A 23,681-nucleotide genomic window follows, 5' to 3' on the forward strand; every position below is an offset into this window, starting at 1 on the left:
CTAATGATGGGGAAAAGACAGTCAACACAGATAATATACAGTGGGAACAAAAGGGACGTAGGTGCTACTGGTAACAGCAAAAGAAAGCAGAATTCAATTAGTCAAATGTATTGAGTGCTTAATGTGTGCAAGGCACTGTACTAAGCGCTTGAAAGAGTACAGACAACAGACCCATTCTCCCCTTCTAGACTGTAAGCTTGTTGTGGGCAGGGACTGTTGTTGTACTCTCCCAAGTGCTTAGTACAGTGCTCTGCACAAAGTAAGTGCTCAATAAATACAATTGATTCCCAGCCCACAATGAGCGTATTAGTCTAGAGGAAGCTAATATACATGGGTTTTGGATAGCTGATGGGATGACCTTCAGGGGAAGCAGCGTGGCTCAGTGGAAAGAGCCTGGGCTTGCGGAGTCAGAGGTCATGGGTTCGACTCCCAGCTCTGCCACTTGTCAGCTGTGTGACTGTGGGCAAGTCACTTCACTTCTCTGTGTCTCACTTACCTCATCTGTAAAATGGGGATTAACTGTGAGGCTCACATGGGACAACCTGATTACCCTGTATCTACCCCAGCACTTAGAACAGTGCTCTGCACGTAGTAAGCGCTTAACAAATACCAACATTATTATTATTAGGGAGGTAGAAATTGATCAGGGAATGCCTCTTGAAGGAGTTTTTAGGAGAGCTTTGAAAGCGAGGAGGGATGTGGTTTGGAGAATTGGGGTATAATGGGAGAGAAGAGCAGAACAGGAAAAAAGAGAGCGGTGGAGAGCCTTAAATCCAAGTGTCGTGTTTTTGATTTGGGTGTTCATCTATTCCAGTCAAGAGCTATGGAGCAAAGAACCACCTGTCCTTGTTGTTGTCTCTCTGGGTTCCCCAGGACCACGGTCTCTGTTGGCAGTGGTGTTTATTTACAGCTCACTTAAATAGACAGTCAACCCTCATCCATGCTCTCTTGGGCCTGGGCTGGATCCTTGACTTCCACAAGTAGGCTTCAGACCTCCAATTTCTCCTAATAGCATCAGCAGCAGAAGAGAGCAGGCCTTGGAAACAATACTGGTATTTATTGAGCTTACTGTGGGCAGAGCACAATACCAAGTGCTGGGGAAAGTGCAACACAACAGAGTTGGTAAAAGCCTTCCCTGCCCATAAGGCGCTTACAGTCTAGAGGAGGAGACAGACATCAATATAAATAAATTATAGATAAATACATAAAGGCCGAGGGTGGGGCGAATATGAAGGGTTTAAAGGACTTAAGTACGCAGGTGACTCGAGGGGAGAGGGAATAGGGGAAAAGAGGGCTTAAATGGGGAAGCCCTCTTGGAGGAGATGTGACCTTAATAAGGCTCTGAAGGTTAGGAGACTGGAAGTCTGTCGGGAAGGGAGGAGGAGTTCCAGACCAGAGGGAAGATGGGGGAAAGGGGCCGCTGATGAGTTAGGATCGAGACCCAGTGAGCAAGCCAGCACTAGAGGAGCAGAATGTGTGGGTTGGGTTGTAGTAAGAGATCAGCCAGGTCAGGTAGGATGGGATGAGTTGATTGAGTGCGTTAAAGGCAGTGGGAGGGAGTTTGGGGTTTTTTTGGATGCAGAGGTAGATGGGAGAGAGAGTGTGAGCACGCGTGAGTAAGGGCACATTTGTGCCTGGCGGTTCCTGACCTGGTTCTGCTCAGCCAACTCCCGTTGGACCTGGCGGGCTAACTGTGGGCTCTCAGCCTGAAGGGCTCATTTGGGGGGTTTTCCCCCCTCTTACTTCTCCCCAGCAGATGGGCTGGCCTCTTAATGCAGGTAAGTAGTTGTTACCAATTGAGTTTTAATCTTTTTTTTAATGGGGTTTAAGTGCTAACTCTGTGCCAGGTCCTGTGCTAAGCACTGGGGTAGATAGAGGTTAATCAGTTTGGACACGGTCTCTGTTCATTCATTCAGTCGTATTTATTGAGCACTTACTGTGTGCAGAACACTATATGAAGCGCTTGGAAAGTACAATTAGGCAACAGATAGGGACAATCCCTACCCAACAACGGGCCCTGTCCCACATGGAGTTACCAGTCTTAATTCCCATTTTATACATGAGGTAACTGAGGCCCAGAGAAATTATGTGACTTGCCCAAGGTCTTACAGATGACAAGTGACGGAACTGGGATTAGAACCCAGGGCCTTCTGACTCCCAGGCCCGAGCTCTAGCCTCAAGAGCACACCGCTACTTAATTCTTCCGAAAAAGTTGTTTCAAGATGACAGCAGTGAAAGGGCAACTGAAGTAACCTCTTCATCTGTGGTGAATCGCGTGCTTTTTTTTCCTTATTGACTCATTCCCTGCTTTGTATTTTAAGTGTAACTTGAAAGACTGTAGACAATTTCTGTAGCTAAAGAAATATCATTGTAATATTTACACTTTTCTATACAGCAAGTGCCTGCGTCCTTTTAAAGAAAAAATCCAGATTGCTAGCTAGCCCCAGGACACGGACAGTACTTTGAATCTGATTTTCTCTAGGTGAGATCATATGAAAAGTCTTTTCTACCATTCTGTTCTTTTGGCTTAAGTATTTATGCAAGTACTCTAGTTCGTTCTAAGCCCTGGACACCGTTGGTGTCAGAATGAATCTCTCCTAGAAAAAATTGTTTTTGAGCAAATTAAGCACTTGGCAGTAAACACAAATGTGGCTTTGTTAAGACAATAAGCTTGTCATTTTAGTAGCTAGAGCATGGGCCTCGGGGTTTGAGGACCTGGGTTCTAATTCCAGCTGTCACTTCTCTGCTCTGTGATCTTGGGCAAACCACTTAATTTCTCTGTACCTGTTACCTCATCTGTAAAATGGGGATTAAAACCATAAACCCCATGAGAAACATGCACTGTGTCCAACCTTGTATCTACCCCAGTGCTTAATACAGTGCCTGGCACATAGTAAGTGCTTAAGAAATACCATTTAAAAATATGAAATTGTCCGAGGTTAGGAACAGTGAGTTAAAAATCCTCCTCGAGCTGTCTTGGGTTGGAACCAATTGCTGATCCTTCTTCCAAACGATGAGTTGGACGTTCCAATTTAGCTCGATTTTATGCCAGATTAAGTGAGTGAGATTATTCACCTAATTCCTTGGGTGACTGGGCCCAAAAGGTGGTTTTTAGCTCCCTGGGATTCTCCTTCAGTATGCTGTCAGTGTCCAACCTTTCTTGACATCTCAGAATATTGGAGAAGACATTTGTATAACCAAGACATCTACTCCCATGTTTTTTTTAAAATGACCATGACAACACAATTTTATCTTCTTTCCCAATGCCTCGTAACCGTAGCGAACTCTGTCCTCCTCTCCTCCCCCATCCTCCACCTGCTGGCCTTTGTAACTGATTTTTTTCAGGAAACTGAGGGTGGACAGGCTAGGGAGCTGGAGGTTGTTGTCTTCTTTCCTTTCCTGTATTCATTCATTCAGTCATTTATTGAGCGCTTACCGTGAGCAAAGCACTGTACTAAGGGCTTGGGAGAGCACAGTATGAAATCAGACTAGACTGTAAGCCCGTTGTGGGCAGTGATCATGCCTACCAATTCAGTTGTATTGTACTCTTACAAGTTTAGTACAGTGCTCGGCACATAATAAGTGTTCACTATATATGCTTGATTTTTTTGTTATCTTTCTCCTTCTCCACATGCTCTGGCTGAGCCAAGATGTCGAGGGAAGATGAAATGGGTGCAGCGCAGCTGGGCAAGTAATGGTTCAGAATTGGTTCTAAGTGCTTTGAGGACAGGATCTTTTCATTTCACTCAAAAACAGGAGGATGCTGAAAACCGTTATCTTTGCTGTAAGAGTGAAATGGGATTTTCAATCTCTGGGCAACCCAATTAGGAACTACTTCCTGCTTAAGACATTTGACAGTCTTCCCTCCTACTGCACTCAGCCCCATCTAGATTTCCTGGTATGACTCTGAAGTTGATTTCTGAAATGGAGAGCCATGTGGCCTTTTCCTTTTAAACCAGATAGCTTCCGTAGCCTTTAAAATTGGACTGGCTAGATAGAACCCTACCCAAAATTTGCTACGTGGCAGAGGGACAATGCTTCGGAGAATCCCAGTGAAGCACTACTTTACTGCAGCTGTTTTCTCTTTTAGAAGGAGGTAATTGGTAATAAGAATGAGCCCCTTTCCAGAACTCTTCCTAAGCACTTGGGCCTACAGACCAGTGGTGCCCCAAAAAATCTTCCTGAGGAGGCGGGGTCTGTATGGAGCTGGAGTCAGAGCTGCTTTTAATGGAGGTCGGAGGAGCAGCCAGTCCCCTGCTCTCTGCTCGCTAGCTAGTTTCCAGAAGGGGTTAGATTCACTCTTCACCAAGGTTTGCTGCTTTAAACCATTCTTTGGGCAAGTCTTCCACGGCTGTGGTTCAAGCATCGTGGCCAAATCTGGTGGGTTCAACTCCTTGCCTCCCCGAGGGGCCAACTCCTCCCCTTTCCTGTGGCCGGGTACTTTCCTCTAACGCCTGATGTGACCCAATGTCCCTTTCCCACCGTGACCCGGTCGCCAGGTTCCACCACCCAGGATTTGATTTTCTTTTCTTGGCCGTGTAGGCCACGCTTTGCCCTCTTTCCTGCCTAAAGGTCTTGTGGGACCACCACAACATCGTTGTCTTATTGCCTTGCCATGACCATACTGCCTCCCACCCATCTACTACGCTAGGTTTTTCCAAGACGTTTTGAAATAGAGTATTGAGATTACTTATTTAGTGGGACTCTGAGTACTGGGAAAGAAAACAGAGGTGGGAATTAGACGTAGTCCCCGGCCCTCAAGGGTCTCACAGTCCTCTAGGCTGTAAGCTCGTTGTGGGCAGGGAATGTGTCTGTTTATTGTTGTATCATCCTCTCCCAAGCGCTTAGTAAAGTGCTCAGCACACAGTAAGCGCTCAGTAAATACGGTCGACTGATTATAAAAATATGTGGGGGCAGAGACTAGCCACAGAGACAAAAAGAGATGAAACCATGAAACGCTACAGCGTCCCTAAAGGCAAGTCCAACTAGCTGAAATAAAAAGAGATCCATAAGGGACTGTGGCTAGGCAGAGCCGAATTTCAGGCTCCTCGTGGCTCAGCGCCAAGGAAAACCCGTAGCTTCCGTGTGTCCGAGGTGTTGTGGAGGCTGGGTTTTTCTCTGTCCTGCCAGGGTGGTGAAGGGCAGGGGCGGGATGGAGGCTTCTGGATGACTCGGAGGAAAGCCCCCACCGTCAGAGTGGGTCCCCCGAGAAGGCAGCTTGGCCGTCTGCTTTGGGAGGAGAGGGGACGACAAACTTCCCAGCCTGCCAACCGGTTAGTGAAAACTTTTCCATTTCAAATGAAGGGAAAGACACGCTTCTCGGTTTCCTATCTCTTCTAAAGGCTTTTGAACCCAAAAGTTGTCTGGAATCAATAGTTTAAAGTGTACTTTGAGCTTTGCAAATAGCTAAATCAATTCAGCAGGAGAAGTATATGCATATTAACCATTTACAAAGTGTCTTTTGTTTCGGGATAATGTCAGTTTGAGAATACACTGGAGGAAGGTGATTTCCTGGGAAGCAGCATGGTCTAGTGGATAGAGCCTGGGCCTGGGAGTCAGAACAGCCTGGATTCCAATCCTGGCTCTGCCACTTGTCTGCTGTGTGACCTTGGGCCAGTCACTTCACTTCTCTGGGCCTCAGTTCCTTCATCTCGAAAATGGGGATGAAGACTGAGCCCCATGCGAGATATGGACTGTGTCTGACCTGACGACTTTTCTCTATCCTCGTGCTTAGTACAGTGCCTGGCACCTAGTAAACACTTAAATACTATTTAAAAAAACAAAAAAAAGTATTCAAACCTAGAATTTCTAGGGTTTTATCTGACATTATCTCCATCTCCAATCACTTCTTTTAAAATGATCTTATTTGTCCACCTAACATCCCCCAAAAGAGAAGGTAAGAGATGTGCCCAAGGTCAGATAGCAGGTTAGAGGCAGAACCAAGGGGAGAAACTGTATCTCTTTGTACTGGATTTTTCCATAAACTTTTGCCATTTTTTTTCCAGTAAAATTCCCCCTCAATCATCAGACTCATTTCTGTGATAGGATGGGCTCCCCTTGTAAGACTTTCCAGCCTTAGTGTGTGGGCGCAAACGAGTAGTTAATGTCTGCCCTGGGACTCCAGGAATATCTTTGCCTGCTACATTCCACTGTTTTTCTGCACACTTAGTCAAAATAAATATCTGTCCCAACATTACTTGGGGGAAAAAAAAATTGGTTACTGCACTCATATTTTTAAGGTTAAGGCACTTGGTTGTCTTCACAAAGCCTTCTTGGCATGGCATTCTACACCCTTCTTGTCTGTAAGAAATCCTAATCCAAGATGGGAAGGAGCATGACCTAATGGCAAGAGCCCGGACTTGGGAGTCGGAGGCCGGGGCTTCTGATCCCAACTCCGCCACTTGTCTGCTGTGTGACCTTGGGCAAGTCACTTAACTTCTCAGTTAACTCATCTGTAAAATGGGGATTGAGGCTGTGAGCCCCATGTGGGACAACCTGATTACACTGTATTTACCCCAGAGCTTAGAACATGCTTGGCACATAGTGAGCGCTTAACAAATACCATAATAATTATTATTATGTGCAAACAAAAGGATGAAAGAGGCAGACCACATTTGGCTGTAAGGCTTGAAGAGGCGTTATCCTCTCTTTGCAGGGCAGCAAAAACGATAGATTGTCAAAGTGGTTTTTTAATCATTCATCTAAGTGCTGCTTTGTGGCAGACCTTATGAGAGCAGTAACGATGGTATTTATGGAAGGCCCAGCAAATACCATGCGTTGTATTAAGATCTTAAATTCTATTACTAAACCTCACTGCTAACAAATGGCATATTTTGGAAGCTGTCCACTTCTCAGCTTCTTGTTTGGAGAGCCATAAATTTAACTGTAAAAAAAAAAGTGTCATGTGGAAATTGCCATGTCCTATTGATGACGGCTTCAGGGAAGAGAAGCTAAACAAAAGCAGCCACAGTTGCAACTTGGTGGCTTCTTGGTTTGAAGTATTCTTGACCAAATGACTTTGTTGTTATATGCATACAATTTTTTTTTTTGAAGTCTTCATAAAGCTTGAACTTAAGCATGAGAGCTGATGGCCTACCCTGATTTTCACCCAGAACTATGGTTCAGAGCCATGCAGATCAAGTGGGTCCTTGTGGATTGTTTTAAGTCCTATAGGGGAAATTGATTTCTTCTATCTGTGGTTTATTTTAATATCTCGTTTCCCCCTGTAGACTATAAACCCCTTGTGAGTGGGGAATGCATTTACCAACTCCGTTATATTCTACTTTCCCAAGCACTCAGTACAGCTTTCGGCACACAAGCAGCACTCAAATACCATTGATCTCCTCCCAGAACTTCAGCTGTTATCGCTACACGGATGATTCGCCAATCTCCCTCCCAGGCCTCTTTCATTCTGTCCAGTCTCACATTTCCACTATCCCAAGTTGGACGTCCCGCCAACGCTTCAAATTTACCGTGTTCAAAACAAAATTCCTCACCTTGCCCACCCTCCCCTCTACTTTCTCATCAAGTGGACGGCACCACCATGCCCACCACGTTTTACAAACCCACAATCTCAGCGTTGTCCTTGGCGGAGCTCTCATTCAACCAGCCTATTTAATCTCATCAAATTCTGTCAGTGGTCTTTGTAGCACCTCTAGAAACCACCCCTTCCTCTCCACCCAAAGGCCACTACATTCATCCAAGTTCTTATATCCCACCTACTGCATCAGCCTTCTCACTGACCTCCATGCCACCCGTCTCTCCTCTCTCCCGTCCATACCTCACTCTGCTGCCTGGTTTGGTTTCCTTACAAGAAAAACCCATCTACTCCTCAAAAAACTTCCAATGGCTGCCCATCCACCTCCACATTAAAAAGAAACTCCTCACCATCAGCTTCCCCTCTAGATTGTAAACTCTTTGTGGGCAGGGAATGTCACTGTTTATTGTTGTATTGTGCTTTCCCAAGTACCCAGCACGGTGCTCTGCCCACAGTAAGTGCTCAATAGATACATTTGAATGAATGGATGAATGAAAGGCACTCAGTTGACTTCCCCCTGCAGCGTGGCTTAAGGGAAAAAGCATGAGCCTGGGAGTCAGAGGACCTAGGTTCTAATCCCAGCTCCTCCACTGCTGTGTGTCCTTGGGCAAGTCACTTCTGTGTGCCTGTTTCCTCATCTATCAGATTGGAATTCAGTACCTGTTCTTCCTCCCCTTTGACTGTGAGCCCCATATGGACCTCGTAATCAGACCTGATGATCTTGTATCTATCCCAGTACATAATAAGCACTTCACAAATACTACAATTATTGTTATTACTCAATGTAACTGATTTTTCTACTACACCCCAGTCTGCAAATTTTGCTCCTCTAAAGCCAGCCAACTCGCTGTACTTGGATCTCATCCATCACACCGCCGACCCCTTGTGCACATCTTGTTTCTGGCCTGGAACTCCCTCCCCTTTCAGTTCTGACAGACCACCACCCTCCCCACCTTCAAAGCCACCTAAAATTACATCTTCTCCAAGAGGCTAATTAGGCTCCCACTCTTCTATATACCCTCCTTTCACCATCACCTCTGTATGTGGTTTCATACGCCTAAAGTGCTTGTCCAGGTATTCTCCCATTTCCCTATTTGTACTTTATTTTAATGCCCCCTTCCCCCCTCTAGACTGTAAGATCCTTGTGGCCAGGGAACATGTCTAACAACAATTCTCTCCCAAGTGCTTACTTAATACAGTGTTTGCACACAGCAAGTGTTCAATAAGTATCATTAATTGATCGTGTTAGATGCTAATCTGGCCACCTAGTTGTTCCAACCAAGGCAACCTGCGTATTGCATGGAGCTTCCTGGTCCAGTCACGCTTCAAACCTGACAAAACGTTTCTGTGAAAGAACACCTTGTAGCTCCTTGCCTGTCTATTCATCTTGTTTGACATCAGCAATCTTATTTTTTTAATCGCTAGCTGGTCTGACCCTGCTTGATACTTACACAGTGGCACTGGATTTGTGCCCGGATACCTGGCTTCATGCTGCCAAATGCCCCATCTGGAAATGGTACCAGTGGGGGCTTGGCTCTGGAACAAGAGGTTGGAGGGGTGGTCTTCCTCACAAAAGATTCCATGGAATGTCATTAGGTGATTCTCTGTAACCCAGAAAGGCTTACAATGTAATGTGTTTGCCACTATAAGCTCGTGGTGGGCAGGGAATGTGTTATAAATTCCCAGGTGCTTAGTAATAATGTTAATGTTGGTATTTGTTGAGCGCTTACTATGTGCAAAACACTGTTCTAAGCGCTAGGGGGATACAAGGTGATCAGGTTGTCCCTTGTGGGGCTCACAGTTTTAATCCCCATTTTACAGATGAGGTAACTGAGGCACAGAGAAGTACAAAGGCACAAAGTCACACAGCTGGCAAGCGGTGGAGCTGGGATTAGAACCCATGACCTCTGACTCCCAAGCCCGGGCTCTTTCCACTGTGCTTCGCTGTTCTGCACACAGTAAGCACTCCATAAATACCACTGACTGACCGATTGATTTATGGGGCCCTTAATTTTCACGAGTGCCGTCATCCTCCTTTTAGATGCGTGGCGCAATGCGTGGCGCAGTGGCGCAGTGTGGTGCATGCGTGGCGCAGTGGAAAGAGCACGGGCTTTGGAGTCAGGGCTCATGAGTTCGAATCCCAGCTCTGCCACTTGTCAGCTGTGTGACTGTGGGCAAGTCACTTAACTTCTCTGTGCCTCAGTTCCCTCATCTGTAAAATGGGGATTAAGACTGTGAGCCCCACGTGGGACAACCTGATTCCCCTGTGTCTACCCCAGCGCTTAGAACAGTGCTCTGCACATAGTAAGCGCTTAACAAATACCAACATTATTATTATTATTATTATTATTATTAGATGAAGCCATATGATCCAACCTCATCAATCGACCGGCCCAATCATTCAGTGTTATTTGAGTGCTTTCCATGTGCAGAGCACTGTTCCAAGCCCTTGGGGAGTACAGTACCACAGAGTTGGTAGAAACATTTCTTGCTCACAAAAAGCTTACAGTCTAGAGGGGGAGGCAAGATATGAAAATAGATTACAGATATGTATGTAAGTGCTGGTGGGACTGAAGATGAGGTGAATCTCAGTGCCTAAAGGGTACTGATCCAAGTGATGGATATGGCTTTCTGGCCTGGAGCCCCAGCGCATTTCAGGAGGAAAACGTCTCCTTAAATCACCTTGATAGCATTGATTTCTCCCACCTGCCCCACCATGCAGAAACCATTTTGAGAATCATTACCCCAGAGTATTGACTACTGAGTGTTACAAAGAACCTTTTGGATCTTTCAGCTGGTGATATCCTCTTAAGATAAAGCTTGAGCCATTGACCTTCATGCTTCTGAAACATTTCCATCCCCAGTTGTGATGTTTATTATAATTTCAATAATTCCTACGGCTTTGGAACAGTGAGTAATTCTTTGGCACATGTTTTCATGAAGCGATTTGGATAGAACACTGCTGAAAAACTAGGGGACATTTTTCCCACAAAGCAAGTCAGTTCTGGGTGTAACGGGATCCATGTTGGTGCAGGATTGTGTGTGTTTGTGTGTGGCATTAGTCAAGGTACGAGTACTCGAATGCCAATTTCAAACAACCATCATGCTAATTGCAGAGCTGATGACGCTGTTTCCTCATTTTAGTCAGAGTAATATAATTTTAAATATTAAACAGTTGGGTCTAATCTTAGTAAATAGGCTTGATGCCAAAACATAGCTGGCAGAGTCTTATCAAGGACTGAAGAATAACTGTATGCCACTTGCTGTTCTAATGAAAATTTGGTAGTGCCTGGTGGGTAGAGCCTGTGTTCCATTAAGGGCCGGAAAACTAGGTTTTCATTTAGAAAGCTGGAAGCAAGAAGAGTATCTTAACCTTGTGCAATGTCTGCAGAAGGGAGGGCTTCCCAAAGAATATTTTTTAACTGTACTTCAAAAATAAAAAGCTAGTTTTCAGCTAAAGAGAGCTCAGCTAAAAATACGACAATAACACATTTATTCTTCCTGCATTCTGCTGTCCTGTTTTAGGAAGACAACCATACCGATTCTGTTTCTTTGTGTTAGTTTTACGCAAACTGAACCACTGCATCTAACTGTAGTGTGCTGGGGAAAATGCATGCAAAAGGGATCCCTTCTAAGAATAGGCAATTTGGAATTGTTTTGTCTACAATTTCAATCCTAATTTAATTTGTGTTATTTTGAATTTGGATTAGCGATCGAGTTCCTCTTCAAGCCCTGCTGGCTACACAGTCTCTTTCCTATCTAAATAATTCCTTTTTGGGAACTGACTCAGATTCTGAAAATTAAAATTTTGATTATTTATAATCAGAAAATGTGTTGCATTAGATGAGCAATCATGTAGTTTTGCAGTGTTGTCGGGTGGAAAGGTTATGAGGCCTGGGAGGCAGAAGGTGGGAGTTTTGGCAAGTCTGTGACCCTGGACAATTCACTTAACATCTGGACCTCAGTTTCCTCATCTATAAAATGGGGTGGGGGGAGAACATTAGAGGGATATTTGAGGAAAAATGAGATCATGAATAATAAGTGCTTAAATAACAAAATAAATCAGTCTGTACAAAATTCTCCAGATCACTGTGAATATGTGTTAAGATGGCTTTGAGAAGCTATGCCCTGGAAGAAAATTAGCGTACTAGTAAAAATGCAGGGTGAATCCTCCTCCTTGTCCTCCCTCTCCTTCTCCTCAAGCGTGAAAACCTGAAAACCGTGACACTTAATGCTGAAGCAAAGAACCTCACCTCAAATCTAGGGAACTGTTTGTGTTGCAGATTGCCTCAAAGTATGATCACCAGGCAGAAGAAGACCTTCGCAACTGGATAGAAGAGGTTACAGGCTTGAGCATTGGTACAAACTTCCAGTTGGGATTAAAAGATGGCATAATCCTCTGCGAGTAAGTATCCTCCCTAATGTATCCTTTGTCGCTGGTCTAGACTATTTTCATTTTCCCTCATTATCAACTCTCTCCTCTCCCACTCCATCCCATCTTATATGCTCCGTTCCTCTGGAGTCAGCTTGCGTGCCTAGCGTGGCTTAGTGGAAAGAGCACGGACATGGGAGTCAGAGGTCATGGGTTCCGACCCCAGCTCTGCCACTTGTCTGCTGTGTGCCCTTGGGCAAGTCACTTCACTTCTCTAGGCCTCAGTTACCTCATCTGGAAAAGGGGGATTAAGACTTTGAGCCCCATGTGGGTCAACCTGATTACCTTGTATCTACCCCAGCGTTTACAACAAGTGCTTGGCGCATAGTAAGCGCTTAACAAATACCAGCATTATCATTATTATTATACTGATTCATGCGTTTCTCAACACCCACCTCTTGTTTACCCCCTTCTGCCTAGAATCCTTTTACCTTCACACTGTGCAGACGACTGTTTGCCCAATCTTCAGAGTCCTCCAGGAGGTTTTCCCTAACTACTTCAGTCTTCTAGACCATAAGTTTCCTTCTCTAGACTGTAAGCTCATTGTGGGCAGGGAATGTGTCTGTTATAATAATCATCATCATTATTATTGTGGTATTTAAGCTCTTACTATGTTCCAGGCAGTGAATTGAGTGCTGGGGTGGATAGAAGAACATCGTGTTGGACACAGTCCATGTCTCACATGGGGCTCACAGTCTTAATCCTCATTTTGCATATGAGGTAACTGAGGCCTAGAGAAGTGAAGGGACATGCCCAAGGCCACACAGCAGACAGGTGGCAGAGCTGCAATTAGAACCCTTGACCTTCTGACTCCCAGGCCTGTGCTTTATCCACTACGCCATGCTGCTTCCCCTTATTGATATATTGTTGTATCGTACTATTGTATTATATTGTCATATTGTACTCTCCCAAGTGCTTAATATCATTCATTCATTGTCGCTTTGAGCACTTACTGTGTGCAGAGCACTGTAGTAGGCACTTGAGAGAGTACAAGACAATAACAGACACATTAGTATAGTGCTCTGCACATAGCGCTCAATAAATACGATTGACAGGGAATACGTTTGCCAACTCTGTTCTATTGATATATTGTACTCACCCCAGCTCTTAGTACACTGCTCTGCGCAAAGTAAGCGCTCAGTAAATATGATTGATCTCTTCTCCCTCTACTTCATCATTTCCCTGTCACATAAATACAGGGGTGCATGTGCCTGTAACTTATTTTAGGGTCTCTCTCCATTAGATTGTAAACTCCCGGGCAGTGATCATGTCTTCTCGCCCTGTTGAACTCTCGCAAACACTTAAACAACGCTCTGCAGAGAAGCTTTATAGAATAAGCACTCAGTAAATACTATCGATTGTATTTTTAAACCGTAATAGTCACTTGGCATTCAGACTTTTGTTGTTGTTGTTGTTGACTTGTCTGGCGGTTACTGGCCCCTCTCAAAGATCCTGCAGTCTGCTGCCTTCTAGGTCATCTTCAGCTGCAGTCCGTCAGTCAATTGTATCTATTGAGCACTTACTGTGTGCAGAGCACTGTACTAAGCGTTTGGGAGAGTACAGTATAATTAGAGAAGCAGCGTGGCTCAGTGGAAAGAGCCCGGGCTTGGGAGTCAGAGGTCATGGGTTCGTATCCCGACTCTGCCCCTTGTCAGCTGTGTGACCGTGGGCAAGTCACTTCACTTTTCTGTGCCTCAGTTCCCTCATCTGTAAAATGGGGGTGAAGACTGTGAGCCTTACGTGAGACAACCTGGTTACCCTGTATCTACCCCAGCGCTTAGAACAGTGCTCTGCACGAAGTAAGCACCTAACATTATTAATATAACAGTTGGTAGACACGTTCCCTGCCCACAGTGAGTTTACAGTCTAGAGGGGGAGACAAATATAAGTAAATAAGTTCCACACATGTACATAAGTGCTGTGGGGCTGAGTGACCAACCTCCTCCCTCTACTTCCTATTCACGAAAATCTGGACAACCCAGGAGAAGCAGGATGGCCTGGTGGAAAGAGCACAGGCTACGGAGTCTGGAAACCTGGCTTCTAATACCTGCTCCACTACTTACCTGCTGCGTAACCTTGGGCCCATCACTTTAACCTCTGTGGCACAGTTTCCTCATCGCTAAAGTGGGAGTTAAATACCAGTTCTCCCTTCTCCTTAGACGCTGAACCTAATAATAATGTTGGTATTTGTTAAGCACTTACTATGTGCAGAGCACTGTTCTAAACGCTGAGGTAGTTACAGGGTAATCAGGTTGTCCCATGTGAGGCTCACAGTTAATCCTCATTTTACAGATGAGGTAATGTGAGACAGGGACTGTGTCTGACCAGATTATCTGGTTTCTGTCCCGGTACTTAGTACAGCGCTTGGTACAGAGTAAGTGCTTAACAAGCATTGTTATGCACTGTGGGATAAACGTTCTAGCGCTTAAATTACAGTGGGTGTCAACTGCAGATGCTATTCCTAATTGCAGGGTTTTTTTCTAACCACTGTCCTGGACACAGCTTCCGGTCTTCTGCAGATCTCTTGAATTCTTTCTTGTATTTCTTGAGTTTAATTTAAAAATATCTGCCTCATATGATTTGCATGAGACTTCGAATAGGATTTTTAACTAATATACTTAAAAATACCGTAGAAATGAGTTGTATTTGGGTATTTCCCATGTTCTTTTTTCAGACTTATAAACAAACTTCAGCCTGGTTCAGTGAAGAAAGTGAATGAGTCATCGTTAAATTGGCCTCAGGTAAAAAACAAAAACCAAAAAAAATCAACCAAACAAAAAAACAGTTGTGCATGTCTCCTGGGACAGTTTTACACTTGCGGGTTTATCTTGTACATAACCTTAGGGAAATGTTTAAGTTTCGTGTTACTTAGTTCAATATATGTGCTACAGTTTTAAAAGAAATGTAATTAGGTTACAAGTCTCTTAAAATCTGGTTTAGGAGAACTACTTGTTTATAGTACCATAAAGCAATTAATATTCTAGAGGACGATCTTAAGTTACTCAGTTGGATTTTTGGTTTTAGTGTAGTGGAGCAGCAAAAAGTACTCTGAATATTTTAGTGTAAATGACCAAATCACTTGCTTTCTGGCTTCCTTTAATGTGGACCCATGACAGTGTTCTGAAGTCTGTCTTTTTTAAGGAGAATTTTTTTGGTGTTTCTCACCCACTGGCTGCAAAAGCTTTCTTCACCTACTCCCCGCCCCCCCTTAAATGCTCCTTTGCTCAGACAAAATCTACATTAGCAACTGAGGAAAGCTTTGTACAGAACCTGCCTCAGCCTTTTATCCCCACTCCAACACCACGTCCAGCTAAAACTGATTCAAGAAATCTTATTACATAGTCTTCCTGGAAAGCCTCAGCAAGGCTTAATCTATACAGTAAAGCCTCTAGTGTTTGACATTTTCCTCACCCAAATATTGTAAGTGTTAATTTGACTCTTTCTTTTTTAGTTGGAGAACATTGGAAATTTTATTAAGGCTATTCAGGCCTATGGCATGAAGCCACATGACATTTTTGAAGCAAATGATCTCTTTGAAAATGGAAACATGACCCAAGTTCAGACTTCTCTGGTGGCTTTGGCTGGTTTGGTATGTATATCTCTAACAGCTAAAATCAAATGAAATACGTCGGGGGGAAAAATCACTCTGTTGAGGTTGGCTCTGTGAATTTAATGAAGTTGAAGTATCAAGGGAAAAATAGAAACTTGTTCATTTTCCATTCAAGGGAAAATCTTTCTCTTTTAGACTGATGTACAATGTAACTTCTTTAATCAAGTAAAGCTTATTAATTAATGTTTCGTATTTGAGGTACTTTGGGCTCAAAGCATAGTGCTTTTATCAGTCTTTCTACACGCCAAGTGACTTTTAAATAAGTTTAAATACTCTTTTTGTTTAGGCAAAAACAAAAGGGTTCCACACAACAATTGACATTGGTGTCAAATATGCAGAAAAACAAGCAAGGCGCTTTGATGAAGGAAAACTAAAAGCTGGACAAAGCGTAATTGGCCTCCAGGTAAATTGCACGCGTTCTCAGAAAGCTAGCCAAATGAGCTATTAATTCAAATGGGTAACAGTATTGTTTACATTTCCCTAAGACTTATTTCTTGGTTTGGTGATTTAGCTTCTTTGGTTAAACTGAAATGTATTTGTAAAGCACACTTCTGTAGCATCTGGAACAAAAGAACAGCTGTTTGAGTAGAGACCGCCCTTCCTGTCAGGCAAGGGATTCTGACATCTGAAAATCAGATCCAAAGAATTGGAGTAGTGGAGCACTGCCTTAAAGTGTTGCATTTTTTTCAGGAGGGAGGAAACCCAACCAGCCCTCAGTTACACCTATCCTTAATTTATGGAATGCCATAAATTAATTGGCATTGTGACTGAGTGGAAAGGGCAGGGGTCTGGAAGTCAGGAGACCTGGGTTCTAATTCCAGCTCCGCCACTTGCCTGATGGTGGCCATAGGCAGGTCACTTTACTGAAAAACAAGGGATTAAATAACTCTTCCCTCCCCCCCCCCCCCCAATTAGACTGTGAGCCCCATGTGGGACAGGGTCTGTGTTTCGCCTGGGTGTCTAACCCAGTTCTTAGTACAGACCTTGGCCCGTAGTAAGTGCTTAACAAATACCATCATTATGATATCAACTTGTCTCAAACACCCACTATTGGCTTTAATTAATGAACTTCAAGCACCTTAGCCAAGGATTTCCCCAAGAAAAAGTACCTTTGAAGTGCCGACACTGGAAACGAGGTCAGAAGGTTGAATTGGCAACTGGTCCTTTGCTTAAACATCCTATTTGTGGGTCTCTACTGGCTGTAAACCTCCAGCGGAGCATAAATGTTATTGTTCTCTCTGGTCATATGGCCAGAGAAGGCTCAGAATTTGGCTACCTTCAGTTTAAATTACAAAGTACTGTCCCAAAACCGTCTATAGTCCTTCCTGTAGGTAGAAGTAGAGCTCGCTAATGTTGCTAACAGGTCTAAATCCTTTAGCTTTCTGGACTCTTTTTGTAACTCCTTATAACCCCTCTTAGATCATTTCTGGCACAAATTGAGTGAGAGAGGGCCTAAAGGCTGGCTAGCGTTGGAATCGTAATGTAAAAGTAGAAGTGAAATGCATTCCCCACTTACCTATGCAATCTTGGCTCTTTACAATCGTTGAGAACATTTTGTTTTTGAAAACTTCCTTAAGATGGGAACCAACAAGTGTGCAAGCCAGGCAGGAATGACCGCCTATGGAACTAGGAGGCATCTTTATGATCCCAAAATGCAAACCGACAAGCCTTTTGACCAGACAACAATTAGCCTGCAGATGGGTACCAATAAAGGAGCCAGTCAGGTAAGTAATGCTCTCATTTGAGTAGTACTGCAATAAACTGTTAAAACAGACCTGCAATAATAGCCCTACAACAAATAACTAGAAGGTCTGACTGCTGCAGTCCGCTATTTGGAATTAAGACCGTTTCCCTCAAAAATCGAGTAGACAAACAGTGGTCATGCAAGATATCGGAGTATCTGAAGGGTCCAAAAATGAATTCTAGAAATGGGGCTATCCACGGTCCTTTCCTGGGAGCATAAAGCAGGTTTTCCCAAGAAGAAAAAAGGCGTGACTTTTCCAACAGTAATTTCACCCCATACCTGGATGAGGAAACGATCTTCTGTAGGAACAGGCGAAATGCTTGTGACCTAGCATGTCTGATTAAAAAGAAAAAAACCACAAGGGCTATTAATTACTTTAGCAGATAACGTTAATGTGACTTGCCAGCGAATCCGGTTGGTTTTACTTCAGCACTGTTCTTGTTGCCGTGCTCTTTTACTAGGCTGGGATGTCAGCACCAGGTACCAGAAGAGACATCTACGATCAGAAGTTAACGTTACAGCCGGTGGATAACTCAACTATTTCACTACAGATGGGCACCAACAAAGTGGCTTCCCAGAAAGGAATGAGCGTGTACGGGCTCGGACGACAAGTGTATGATCCCAAGTATTGCGCCGCCCCAACAGAACCCGTAATTCACAACGGAAGCCAAGGTACGGGAACTAACGGATCGGAAATCAGCGACAGCGATTACCAAGCGGAATATCCAGATGAATATCATGGCGAGTACCAAGATGACTATCCAAGAGATTACCAATATAGCGACCAAGGCATTGATTATTAGAGTCACGCAGCAGTCTCAGTATTAGGTCATTGTGGTGTTGGATGAAAACCAAGCTAGCCTTGTGTAATTTTTCTTGTCTTCCTAAAACACTATTATGCTGTATCGTACCTAAAAAAAAATATTGCCTTACAACATTCCTTTTTCCTTTCTCTGCCTCTTCCCTCAATAGTTGCCTTTTAGTGCTGTAACATATTCTACAGCATAAACAATAATTTGCATATGAAGTAAAAAGGAATACTGTGAAAGGGGAGTACTCTTGTACAACAAGTTCTTTTTATTAAAGACCTATGCATTTTTACAATCTTCTTAAACTGGTATTTACGGACCATATGGAGCTTTTTTTTTTTACAGTTTAGCATCTGGTTTCTACATGGAAGACGACGAACTTTCATGCTTTATTGTTCAATGTGGCCTTTGCCGACTAAATCGAAAGTGCAGCATTTTAGAGATTTTTAAATATCATTGTTTCTTCAGTATTGTTTGCTAATTTTAAAATAAAGTCATATGATCCATGTGCAGTTGTGATTAAACGTGTTTCATTCCATTACCTGAACTGACTAGAAGTAGTCCTTCTAAAGGGAGCTTGTACGAAACAGAGCCTGCCGCAGTCTTAGGTATGGACGGTGCATTTTACTCTTCCTGTTTGTGCCAATGTATCGATGTAGAGATGCTTTGTTTTCTTCTTTCAACTGTATTTATTGCTGCATTTCTCAGCATAAACTGATCCCATTGTATTTTTGATAATAAACTTTTTTGAACACTGCATATGAACCCCAGGCTGGCTCTTATTTTTTAGTTCCCACAACCACCAGAATAGGTGACCTTTAAGTTCTGGCCTTTCAGTTCTGCTACGTTAGTAAATAGTCTCCACTCATGCTGAATAGACTTTTGTGTAAGTTCGGCATAACTCTTTACATTCACTTTGTTAGCAATTTTTAGAGTTCTTTTTTTTAAAAAATGGAATTTAAGCCTTTACCATGGGCCAAGCACTGGGATAGATCGGATTGGGCAAAGTCCCTGTCCCACATGGGGGTCACAGGTGAAGTGAGATAGTTATGCTGAAAATATGCATATTAATTACTGGAAGTAAGTTCCGTCACTTCTTGACAAGATCACTTGAGTTTTTCCAAAACCTCAGCTATGGTGGGGTGTTATATGTGGGACTGCCAGTCTACCTCCCTGAAATTCTTTTGAGTTGATGGGATTTTTTTTTTTCTCTTGCTTCCATTGAGTCCTGCCCAATAAAGGGGAAGTATCCCAGAACAATGGCAATCTTCCTCCTCCTCTCATGGGGACTGAAGGTGAAAGGCTTCATACTAGAGACACCAGCCAGAAATCCAACCTCTTCACTGCTCTGATTCTCTTCCCTCAGCGTCTTGCTGCCTCAGAAGCAGACTAGGTTAAAAGCTCACAACAAACCCATCCTAACTGCGGGCAATTAACGCTGTGTCTTGATGAGAGGAGTCTTTTAGGGGGAGGGAAAACAAAGCTTTTATCAACTACTTCCTGTAGCAGTTTAGAACACAGATTCATAAAACTTGTATGGCACTATCCTCCCAAGGAATTTAAGCTGCGGTTTAGGAAGGGATAAAACCTTTTTCTTCCCAGCTGGGAATCCTAAACCTGTCCACCCTACCTTGCCTGAACACATGCCTCATTTTATTGAAAGAGATGCCACTCCAAAACTTTCACCTCCACTCTGGGAATTTGCTTCTTCCTGGAACCACTATCTGCATCTGACAGTAAAACGGCTCAAGACAGTGGGAAAGTTTAGGTGGTCAGCTTCTGGGGAAATGAACGAGGCCAGTAACTAAAATGAACTCAAGCTTACTGTTCTAGCTACGAGTTTTTGTTCATATTGAGCTATGTCTCCCCTTCTAGACCGTAAGCTCGTTATGAGTAGGGAAGGTGTCTGCTTATTCTGTTGTACTCTCCCAAGTGCTTAGTATAGTGTTCTGCCTATAGTAAGCACTCAATAAATGATTACGTTAGTCCTGCCTTTAAAGTAGTTTCCTTTCTCAAACTTCAACTCTGAACCCAGAAGAAAAAATGGCCTCTGCACCTTACCTCTCACTTTTCTGCCTCTTCCCACTCCAGCTCTGAGAATGGGAGGGTCGCTGCTGAGAGGTGGCTGGGCCGGGAGATGGTGGTTGCCAGCCGGAAGTCAGTCAATCGTATTCATTGAGCACTTTGTGCAGGTTGCTGAACCAAACACTTGGGAGAATATATTACAACAATATAACAGACATGTTCTCTGCCCACAACAAGCTTAAAGTCTAGAGGGGGGAGACAGGCATCAATGACAGATCTGTAAAAAGTGCTGTGGGGCGGGGGTGATGAATAAAGGGAGCAAGTCGGGGCAACGCAGAAGGGAGTGGGAGAAAAAGGAAAGGAGGGCTTAGTCAGAGAAGGCCTCTTGGAGGACATGCACCTTCAATAAGGCTTTGAAGTGGGGGAGAGTAATTTTCTCAGATTTGAGGAGGGAGGGTGTTGCAGGCCAGAGGCAGGATGTGGGCGAGAGATCGCCGGCGAGACAGACGAGACGGAGGTACAGTGTAAAGGCTGACAGAGGAGCAAAGTGTGGGAAGAGTCAAAGTGGATATATGAAGTGAAAGCACTTTGAAGCGAGTTATCCATGGTAAATTACTAAGTTTGAAGTGGGCATTGTTCTAATTCCTTTACCTTTTGGTTTCCTTCCTCTCCATCATATTGTCCCGCTTTTCATCCGATCCTTTGTCAACGACAGACGTAAAGCTGCTATTTTTAGAACATGCTCTTATTCTTCAACAATGGAAACAGTTTTGATTCTCCGGCATTTAAAACAATGACTACGCTAAAGCTCAGGCCTAAAAATTATTAGCTTGATCCAGTGAGCCCTCCGGCAACACAATGGGGAAGAGGGAGCTTAAGCCTTGGGCCCTACACCCACCATGGCGACCACCTTCAACATGGAGCCAATCTAGGGTCACCCCGCCCCCCGCCCCGAGTCATCACCCAAAACCCAGGGATCGGGTACCCCAGGTACCAACTCTCCCTCCCCTCCCCAAGTTTCTGCTTAAAAAACTGGAATCTGGGTTACAGGAGACTGTTGTAATTTGACAAATATGTTCTTGAAGAATCTTATATTTTGAGGAAATTGTGTTACAGTACTGTCGCTTTTATGGGTTGGGATTTAATGGGTTGGGAGAATAAGTGGATCAAAGCTACCACTGCCTGACTTTCCAGGCACCTTCCTATATTTTTATGGCTAGCACTCTGAGAGCACCTCTTGCTGCTCACTCTTTTGCCATATTAAAGTGGAACGCGACAAAAACACAATTATATGGTAAAGCAGAGGCTAAGAAATTTAGCAGCACCATACCGTGACCAACACATCCCACACTCACAGCTGTTCCTCCTAATGCCACATCGATTTGAACCAACATGTAGAATATGCAATGCCCATAACTTCGCCGCTGGGGAAAGAATATTTCTTAGGTATAACATTCTCTCCAAATCGTTTTGGGAAAACAAGCTAGAAGAGAGCCAGGTGTATTGGTTGATCCTTTCCTAGTCTACCTCAAATAATAACGATAATGATAATAACCGGTATTCGTTAAGCGCTTACTATGTGCCGGCCGCTGTAATAATGACGGTATTTGTTAAGAGCTTACAATGTGTAAGGCACTGTTCTAAGCACTGGAGTAGATACAAGGTAATCAGGTCTTCCCTCCTGGGGCTCACAATCTTAATCCCCATTTTACAGATGAGGTAACTGAGGCCCAGAGAAGTTCAGTGACTTGCCCAAAGTCACATAGCTGACAAGTGGCAGAGCCGGGATTAGAACGCATGATCTCTGACTCCCAAGCCCGGACTCTTTCCATTAAGCCAGGCTGCTTCTCTGCACTGTACTAAGTGCCGGTGTAGATGCAAGGTAATCGGGTTGGACAGAGTCCTTATCCCATAATGGACTCACAGTCTTAATCCCCATTTTACAGCTGAGGTAACTGAGGTGTCAAGAAGTTAAATGACTTGCCTGAGGTCACACAGCAGACAAGTGGCGGAGTCGGGATTAGAACCCAGGTCCTGAATTCCAAGCCTGTACTGTATCCACTAGGCCAAGACAGAGTGGAATGTGAAATCCTAAAATGAAATTTCAGAGAGTTGGCAGTCTTATAGTCCTGGAGTGTGACCTGTATAGTGAGTCCCACTGTGGGGTCTGGTGACTGGCAACCACTAGCCGGCATGACCACTTACTTGAGCATCACACCTTGGCTTCACCAGATATGAGGCTGACCTTGGAAAGGTCTCTAAGTGGGTGAGGTTTAGCTCATCATCTCAACTTTAGGATTTAAGCTTCCTCAAGGTTCTACTCTACCTCCCATAGGCAAACAAGAGAAACAGCACTCTAGTGAAAAGAGCGTGGGCCTACGAGTCAGAGGACCTGGGTTCTAATCTCTTATCTTCCACTTGTCTGCTGTGTGGCCTCGAGCAAGTTACTTCTGCTCCTCAGGTCCAGACTGTGAGCCCTTCGTGGGACATACAACCTGATTAGCTTGTATCTTCACAGTAAGCGCTTAAATACTTTAAAACAAAAACACATCTGATGACAACTTTCAAGGGCTCTAAATTCCTTCTGAGGGCTCCTCCTCTGCCTCCCACCCCCTAACTGTGATATTATTTATTACTATTGTTCTTGTCTTTCCATCTCCCCCAATTAGACTGTAAGCCCGTCAGAGGGCAGGGACTGTCTCTATCTGTTGCCGACTTGTACATTCCAAGCGCTTAGTACAGTGCTCTGCACATAATAAGCGCTCAATAAATACTATTGAATGAATGAATGAATGAATGAATAACTGTGGGGATCCCTCAGGGTTCAGTTCTGGGTCCCCTTCTATTCTCCATCTACACTCACTCCCTTGGAGAACTCATTCGCTCCCATGGCTTCAACTATCATCTCTGTGGATGATACCCAAATCTACACCTCCAGCCCTGATCTCTCTCCCTCTCTGCAGACTCCCATTTCCTCCTGTCTTCAAGATATCTCTACATAGATGTCATCCCGTCACTTCAAACTTATTATTTCATCTTCCCACTCAAACCCTGTCCTTCCCGTGACTCTCCCATCACGGTAGACGGCGCCACCATCCTTCCTGTCTCACAAACCTCTAACCTTCGCATTATCCTTGAATCCTCTCTCAATTTACATATTCAATCCAACACTTAATCCTGTCCGTTCCACCTTCACAACGGCACCAAAATCTGCCCTTTCCTCTCCATCCTAACTCCAACCACATTAATCCAATCACTTATCCTATCCCACCTTGATTACTGTCTCAGTTTCCTTGCTGACCTCCCTGCCTCCTGTGTCTCCCCATTCCAGTCTATGCTTCACTGCTGCCCAGATCATTTTTCTACAAAAACATTCAGTCCATGTTTCCCCACTCCTCAAAGAACTCCAGGGTTGCCCATCCACTTCTAGCACCTAGACTTTACTGTTGTACTGTTCTCTCCCAAGTGCTTAGTATAGTGCTCTGCACACAGAGGAAGCACTCAATAAATAAGATTGAATGAAG

At 44.1% G+C, this 23,681-nt stretch overlaps 1 protein-coding gene across 1 annotated transcript in view; it reads left to right on the forward strand.

Moving 5' to 3' along the window:
- The window catches only part of CNN3 (calponin 3), a 42,105-nt gene extending 23,208 nt beyond the window's left edge, over positions 1-18,897 (forward strand). Inside the window, exons 2-7 of the mRNA XM_029062458.2 lie at positions 11,821-11,942; positions 14,644-14,710; positions 15,421-15,558; positions 15,866-15,982; positions 17,157-17,303; positions 17,785-18,897. Of these exons, the coding sequence (XP_028918291.1) occupies positions 11,821-11,942; positions 14,644-14,710; positions 15,421-15,558; positions 15,866-15,982; positions 17,157-17,303; positions 17,785-18,126 (933 nt within the window). The 3' untranslated portion in view covers positions 18,127-18,897. The remainder of the gene's footprint in view (positions 1-11,820; positions 11,943-14,643; positions 14,711-15,420; positions 15,559-15,865; positions 15,983-17,156; positions 17,304-17,784) is intronic.
- Positions 18,898-23,681: the final 4,784 nt, after the last annotated feature.

This window comes from Ornithorhynchus anatinus, chromosome 4 (genome assembly GCF_004115215.2).
Source record: "Ornithorhynchus anatinus isolate Pmale09 chromosome 4, mOrnAna1.pri.v4, whole genome shotgun sequence".
NCBI lineage: Eukaryota > Metazoa > Chordata > Mammalia > Monotremata > Ornithorhynchidae > Ornithorhynchus > Ornithorhynchus anatinus.